General features: G+C 54.0%; 1 protein-coding gene across 7 annotated transcripts in view; it reads left to right on the plus strand.

Moving 5' to 3' along the window:
• Positions 1-8,006, plus strand: part of CYTH3 (cytohesin 3) — a 128,997-nt gene that overhangs the window by 106,743 nt on the left and 14,248 nt on the right. For 5 of the 7 annotated variants that reach the window (XR_012515277.1, XR_012515279.1, XR_012515280.1 and 2 more), the window contains exons 10-12: positions 3,951-4,027; positions 4,145-4,216; positions 4,335-4,489. Coding sequence is in view for 3 of the 7 variants with exons in the window: in XM_039460585.2 (XP_039316519.1) it covers positions 3,951-4,027; positions 4,145-4,216; positions 4,335-4,489 (304 nt within the window). In the remaining 4 variants the exon portion in view is untranslated. Of the gene's footprint in view, positions 1-3,950; positions 4,028-4,144; positions 4,217-4,334; positions 4,490-4,749; positions 7,873-8,006 lie in introns of those variants that run through there. The other 2 variants (XM_039460584.2, XM_074390348.1) reach the window with 1 other exon arrangement.

An 8,006-nucleotide genomic window follows, 5' to 3' on the forward strand; every position in this document is an offset into this window, starting at 1 on the left:
GGAGTTCAAAACCAGCCTGAGTAATATGGTGAAACCCCATCTCTACTAAAAATACAAAGTATTTGCTGGGTATAGTGGTGTGCACCTGTAATCTCAACTGCTCAGGAGGCTGAGGCAGGAGAATCACTTGACCTGGGAGGTGGACACTGCAGTGAGCTGAGATTGTACCATTGCACTGCAGCCTGGGTGACAGTGAGACTCTGTCTCAAACGAAAAATTTATCAGCCCGATTCAGTGGCTCATGCATATAATCCTAGTGCTTTGGGAGGCTGAGGCGGGAGGATTGCTTAGGCCAGGAGCTTGAGACCAGTCTGGGCAATATAGTGAAACCCCATCTTTACAAAAAATAAAAACTAGCCTAGCATGATGGTGTGTGCCTGTAGTCCCAGCTACAAGGGAAGCTGAGGCAGGAGGATCGCCTGAGGCCCGGGAGGTTGAGGCTCCAGTGAGCTGTGACTCTGCTACTGTACTCCAGCGTGGGCGACAGAGTGAGACCTTGTCTCAAAAAAAAAAAAAAATTATCAAGGGAGGATGAGACACGGCATAATGGTGGTGTGACAGGCACAGGCCTCCTCAGCCGATGGAACGGTTGTGAGCCCACAGGCCTGCTGTCCACATTAGAGTCTTTGACCTTGGCCATTGTTCTTTGACTTTCTTCTGGCTATGCCGAGGTTTAGGGTAGTTCTAGATATTTGCCTGAAAACCTAGCACCATGGCCTTGGGCGTGGGTGCCTAAGAGACCCGATTCAGATAACGTCGTGCGATGTTCTAGAGTGAGGGCGGGAGGAGGGATGTGTCCGAAAACACCAGCAGGCACCCTGGGCCAGGATCATTGGGGTGTTTGTTGGATTTGATGCCTCCTTTTGACTCCTGCATTGCCCCCCAGTGTCCTCTCGAGGGTCAGTGATGCTGTCAGCCTGCCTGGCAGTTCACGTGGCCTGTGCCACCAGTGGGGGGTCGGCTCTAGAGACGTAAACTCGTGAATGAATGAAGGCACAGCAGAGCTTGTGTTGTCTAACCTGTTTTCTGGTTGGGCAGATAAACAGGCCATGAAATGAGTGCACACAGCGCTCACGGGAACCAAGAGCTGGCTGGGCGCCGGGTGCCAAGTGGGGGCCCTGGCGGGGCTGGTGCAGCTGGCATGGTCTCAGTGTGGTGGGTGGCACAGTGAGCGGCTATTGCTCCAGGGTGCTGGCTTCCTTGGCCTCTCCCACCCAGGCAGCCTCTGCGTCCACTGTGGTCTCAGGAGCAAAGTTTGAGACGAAAGGCTGGCGAGCTAGGGCCCCGGCTGGAGGCGGATGAGATGGGTGCAGAATCTAGAATGTGCTTCCAGGCGTGTGCTCAGCAGGAAGTGTGGCCTGGCTTGTTTGTGTTCTTATTGTAGATTTGCGTGTAGAGCAGGTGGTCTTGAAAAGGGCTGGATGCTTTGCCAGAGCATAGGAGCCCTGCTGTGTACACAGGGATGGCTTATGATTGTTGGTAACTTAAGACTTTGAGTCTTGAATCAATTACCAAAAAAAAAAAAAAAATCATAGGAGGTGGTCCAAGCTGAGCTGTTGTGGAGAAAGTGTGTGCACGTGCTGTGTTAATGCATGTGGACCCGTGTGTGCACGCCCACGCATGTGCCTGGTCATGGCAATGAAAACAGAAACTCACAGAGAGAAAGTTTGGTTCCTGTCAGCAGGTTCCAGAAGCCAGGCTCTCGTCTGTAGGTCAGAGTGTTGTGTGGTGTGGCCAGAAACAAGCATGAGCAGAGCCTGCTGGGCTTTGAGACCAAGCATATCACCCTCTGCCCCAGGCCTGCAGTCCCAGCCTGCAAGGATCCCCTGGCCCTGTGGACTGGACAGGGATGGGGCTTTCTGTGGTGGGTGTGAGCTGGGGGCCCAGGGTGGAGCTGAGAGGCCTCCAGGCAGACCCTTCCCAGGCAGGGGCCAGGCAGGTGGGGTAGTGCAACACACAGGCCCTTGGCTGTCCACCATGGAGCAGGCACTGGATAGAAGCACACAGCCTGGGGGCTCCTGGATGAGCTCCCCAAGAGCTCAAGACTTGGACAGCTGGCCAGGGAGGAAGGCCACAGCTGGAGCCCGGAAGGGCAGCCCCTTCTGCCATCCAAGGAGTTCCGTCTAAGACCTAGTGCAGTAGGACCTTTCAGGAGCTTCAAGCAGGGAGGGGCATGATTGCCACGCGTGTTTGAAAAGATGCCTCTGGCCACTGCTTGGGGGATGGCAGGTGGCATCAGTGCAGCTGGAGCGGGGCCTGCTCTGGAGTCTCTGGAGGGAAACAGAGGTGACTGTGACAGCGATGGATATCAGGGTAGTGGAGTTGCTGTCAGCTGATTCTGCCACAGCAGCTCCAGCTAGAGCAAGTGCCTGGAAGGAATCAGCACTGTCCTCCTGTCCCAGGGTCTCGGGGACAGAGAACATGTCTCCCTGCTCACTGGAGGACTGTGAGACAAGGTGGGGTTGCCCCCAGGGTCTCCTGCCCTCCCTCATGGATCTGGGCCGGTACGCTGCAGCCGAGGTGGGGAAGGTGAAGGCCAACAGCTTGGCGCTTGGAACATGGAACCCTTGGTGAGACAGACACACAAGGGCCCTGAGGACTTTGGGCCTTGCTGTGGGCCTGTCTGGGTCTTCAAGTGGATGAGTGAAGTGGACCTGAACAGTTGGGGCAGAGGGTTCCAGTGACAGAGCAGCTTGTAGGGGCTCGGGGAGTGGAAGCCCTGGCCAGGGCACAGGAGAGATGTTGGGAGGGGTGGATTTGAGGGCAGGAGATATGCAGCCGGAATCTTGGGGGCATATTTGGCCAGACCGGGGTCTAGACAGAACCTTTAATGGGCGGGCTGTTGGGACACTGGTGAGACTGAGTCCTGGGGGGAGGGGAGGGCAGCTGGACGCTGGGTTCCTGTCCCAAGCTAAAGGTGGCAGCCGCATTGCAGGCTGTGATAGGCATCAAAGGAGGATGGCAGTGCTGAGTGAGGCAGGGGCCAGAGGGTCCCAGAGGGGCTGTGGAGACCCAGTCTGGCCTCCTGCTCTGCTGGGCCAGGGTTTCCTCCCACCTGCAGCTGGTTCCCTTCACCCATGGTCTTTGCAAACCAGGCCCCAACAGGGAAAGCACCCTGTGTCCTGGTGACCCTCAGAGCCCTTCTTCCACCATCTTGCCTCCAGGCCCCAACACCTGTGCTGGCCCCTATGCAGGGAGGCCTGGGATCCTCAGCCCCGAGGGCTCTTCCCCTGCCCACCTGTCATAGAGAAAGCCAGTGAGCTCCACAGTGCTGGGGAGTCATGGGGCAGAGAGGGCCTAGTGCCCCAGGGAGCACTTGAATTCATTGCCATGCGTGTGTTTTTTATTGAATTATTTAAAAAACAAACACTGGCAAGGTTAGCAGCTGAAGTGAGTTTGTCTCTGCTGAATGTTTAAGGATCAGAGATTTCCTTCCCTTAGAGGAAGGCAGGTACAGATGGGAGTGCGTGAGTGTGCACGTGTGCTCCAGATCTTGTTACAAAATTAATTCAATCTCATGATTCCCTGGGCCCAGGGTGATTGATTTTGATGGATCCTAGGGCTGCCTGAGGGCCTTTGTAATGTGATAACTGCCTGACACGGTGGGGTCAGGCCCTGCACAGAGCCGGGCGAGCAGTTCTGACTTCATCACGCTGCCATCTCATGTCGGGAAATGAGGCCATCCATCCCACTAACTCTCCCAGGAAGTGAACTGGAGCGCGGTCGTGTCATGGAGGGGGCCCCTTGGTGCCATGGAGGGGGCACCAGTGTGGGCGGGGTGGATGCATGCGGGGCCCCGCAGTGGGAACACCGAACGACACCTAAACCCAAGCCTGGTGCCTGGCAGTCTTTCTGAAAACACAGTGGTCTCTGCAGGTCCAGGGCCCCCTCTTGGACCCACGGGCTCCCTGTGCACGGAGCGTGGACTCATGGGGCCCTTCTGCTTCTAGGAGGGCGCGTGAAGACCTGGAAGCGCCGGTGGTTCATCCTGACCGATAACTGCCTCTATTACTTTGAATACACAACAGTAAGTAAGGCCGGGCCTTCTTGGCCTCCTCCCAGCAGTCACGGAACTGTCCCGGGGCCAAGGGACCCTCAGGCCGGTGACCCACAGTGAGTCCTGCTATGCACTTTTCTATTGTAGGATAAGGAGCCCAGGGGAATCATCCCATTAGAAAACCTCAGCATCAGGGAGGTGGAGGACCCCCGGAAACCCGTAAGCTCTTCCTCCTGCACCTTCTCTCCCACCAGCCACCTGGGAGCCATGCTTACTGCTTGTAGGGAACCTGGCCTGAAGCCCCTGTGATGGCCTGCCCTTTCTTTTTCTCCATCAGAATTGTTTTGAGCTCTACAATCCCAGCCACAAAGGGCAGGTCATCAAGGCCTGTAAGACAGAGGCTGACGGCCGCGTGGTAGAGGGGAACCATGTGGTGTACCGGATCTCAGCACCCAGCCCGGAGGAAAAGGAGGAGTGGATGAAATCTATCAAGTAAGCGGGGCCTTGGGGGCCAGGGTCACACCCATCTTCTTGTGCCACTTGGAGGTGGGGGGTCCATGTTCTAGACCATAGACGCTTCCGTGTGCAAGAGCGGACCACCCTCTGCCTCCAGAAACTCTGGAGGTCTGACTGCTGAAGCTGATGCTCAGATCTGAGCCTGCAGTCCTGTCTGAGCAGCCTCTGGGGTGGTGGGGAAGGGGACATGACCTAACCTGGGTGTTTTCCCATTTTTTTTTTTTATTTAAAACCAGAGCCAGTATCAGCAGGGACCCCTTCTATGACATGTTGGCAACAAGGAAACGAAGGATTGCCAATAAAAAATAGCTTTCCTGGTAAAAGACCCAGCCCCAGCAGAAAGACACCGTGGGCCGCCCCTCCGCAGAAGGCGTGGCAGGGAGGCAGTCGCCCTGCGGTTACTCGCCACTTCTCCAGAGCATACCGTGGCCCAGACTTATGCCTGAGGCCTCATGCTGTGGCTGGGGTCCTGGGAGGTGGTCGTCCTGCGGTGCTTGCTGCTTCTCCAGAGCGTACCGTGGCCCAGACTGATCCCCCAGTCCTTGCGCCGTGGCTGGGGTCGTGGTCAGCTGTGCGCGTCCAGAAGCATTTCCTTCCTGCGACCATCCCGGTGCCCCAGGGGGAGAAGCCAGGACAGCAGCTCCTGCTCTCTCCACAGCAGACACGGGATGGACTCCACAGACGGGAGCCTCATCTGTAACATGCCAAACATGTCACTTGTGGCGGTGTCAGCAGTTATAGAAAGCCACTGTTTTATAGCAAAACAGGAAAGGAAAAGCTACCAGTTTTTTATTCAGAATTTTTTTCTCAGATATATAGGATTATAGCTTTTATATGCCTTTTTATATGCTGAAATTATAACAAAAGATACTTTCTAACAGTAGTATTTTTAGAATGGCAGCTATAAAGTTAACTTCTGGACACAAGTATATACTGTGCACTAAAAAAGTACCCATCTAGATGCAGCACCCAAGGGGAAGGCTGCCCTGGGGGCAGCAGGCGGGCTGGGGAGGGATGGCCATGGCGCTTGGGGGCTCCAATGTGACTCCCCTGCAGCCTCCCTTCAATCCAGGCTTTTTGGCCCCACACATACTTAAAAAAAACCATTATCATCATAACAGTTAATGGTTTGGGGGTGTTTAGCCCGTAACTGCTAAATCCTAGGAAACAGCTTTTTCCTTGGACACAGATGGTCCATACGTTGAACCACGTGAAACTGCTAATGTTTTGCTTAGACGCACACAAACGGCAGCTTTTCATATAGGTCAACACAATCCATGGGTTAGACCGGCTTCTGACCATATCGCACTTTAAAACCTGTGGCAAAATCAACGCTTATTTTACAGACCTTATCATTTGAACAGGCTTCTTAATGAATAGACACCGAAGGAAGGAAAGAATCAGTCTCACTCCATGTAGTGCACCGTGTCCTGAGAGAGGTGCTTTCCCTACAGGGAGGGAAGACCAGGCCATGGGTGCAGAGACCCGGCACTTAGGGTTCTGGGAAGCTGAGAACCTCAAGTAGATGATGGTGCTGGAACTGGCGAAACTCCCGCCTGCCTAGGAGGCAACCTAGGTTGCTGTGGATATAAGGTTTGCAGGTACCTGGTGCTCTGCTCCAGGAAAGGTGGATCTGGGCCCCACCTATGGAGAGGGTGCAGGGCTGGAAGGGGGCATGGCGTGTTTGGGTTGACCTGGGTTGGTGGCAGATGCTGCTCTGTCTAGAGGACCCTGTTGCACCCTCAAGGCTGGCTTTTCCTCTTCCCACCCTATCTGCACAGGTGCACACACTTTGAATCTGCATGCTCTGGAGGGCATCTGCACTCCTGTGCGAAATGCACAGTCCAGGAGACAAAAACCTCAGGCTGTGTGTGCCCAGGTTTCCTTCTCAGCATGAGAGACTTCGAGTTGCCTTGAGGGAGGAGGAGGCTCCCTGTGGCTGACCTTGATGTAGCTTTAAGTCACACTAAACTGCAGAGGGGTTGGAGGCCAGAAGCCCCACCCTGCATGAGGCTCATTTGGTTCATTTCCAAGTTCTTAGGCTTTCTTACTGCACTGATACCTCACATTAGAAACTTTAGTTTCAAGAAAGACAAGTCAGCATTCTTGAAATGCCTGGCTGGTAGATCCGCAGCTCTGGCCTCCAGTCTTCCAAGAAAACAAACGCTGCCTGGATCCCCACCCAGACCACACACTGACGGCTGGCTCTGGTGGTGCCCACCCCTCAGGCTGGCCCCACACTTAGGACTGGCAGCAGCCAGCTCTGTCAGCATGTTATACTCTCACGAGCCGTGTCCTCCTCCTGGCTGACCCAGGTGTGATCTGGAGATGCAGAGCTTTGTGTGGTTGGGTGTTGGGAGAAGCAGCAGGAAGCAGTCACGGGATGATTAAGCTCCCCTGTTGCGATCATCTGTGAGTGAGCTTCACTGGGTGGTGGGCATCCGGGAGCTGTGCAGAGGCTGTGGTGCCGAGTTAGACTCCAGGTACTTGGCCGTCAGTGTTAGAAATCTCCCGGCTCCAGGCCATGTTACGACAGTATTAGCATGAGGGCCATGCAGCCATGCCTGCTGAACCCTGAGGCAGGCCTGATCCAGAAAACTCTGGGTCAGTGACTGCACGGGGCCAGCTGCCACCAGGACGGCTCTGAAGCAGGACATCTGTCTTTGTTCCTCACCCTGGGCAGGTGTGACCCATCACGATCAGGATCCTCCTCCCCACCCCAACATCTGAGCGCAGGGCTTGAATTGTTAGTCCCAACTCTGGCCAAAGACACACTTTCTTCCAGGCAGAGAGGCCAGGAGGCAGTGAGGGAGCCCTGTGGGGAGGCAGCAGCTGCCACAGCCCTTCCAGCCTGTCTTGCTGGGCCCTGGTTCACATCTGAGTTTAATTGGACTGACCCTGGACCCAGACAAGCAGCAATGTCTTTGGGGTCACAGAACATTTTTGGGCAGTTTAATGTGGTACCAAACTGAGTGAAAATGGGAGCTATTTATAGATGGAGCAGCACTTAGTGCTTCATAGAAAGCAATGCCTATTTTAAAGTTACAAATGCAGGTATCTACATAGATGTGCTTTGCCGAGAAGTTAGGTCTGTGGTAAACCAGAAACCACAAGTTGTGACTTTCTTCTTAGAAAATATTCTATTTGCGATAAACATAGTAATATGTAAATAATGTACATCTATTGATTTCTGGAGTGTTATTCAATGTATATACTCCCACAGCTCGCATGAAGAAATAGCCTCTATCTATCAATATTTGGTAGTAAAGTGAACAGTAAGATTAAGATTGGAGGGTGGATGGCTGTCAGAGCTCTTGCAAATACTGTGTTCACTAAATAAAAATCACATGTTAAAACAAGATGGTCTAAGACTCGGTTCTTTGAAACAGATACTGTTGGGTCCAGCAAACCCCTCCGATTTTCCTTTGCCTGTCCCAGGCAGGACAGCCTGGCCGAAGGTGTTGACTTCAGCAGGAACACTTGAAAAGTTTTA

This window comes from Saimiri boliviensis, chromosome 20 (assembly GCF_048565385.1).
Source record: "Saimiri boliviensis isolate mSaiBol1 chromosome 20, mSaiBol1.pri, whole genome shotgun sequence".
Classification (NCBI taxonomy): Eukaryota; Metazoa; Chordata; class Mammalia; order Primates; family Cebidae; genus Saimiri; species Saimiri boliviensis.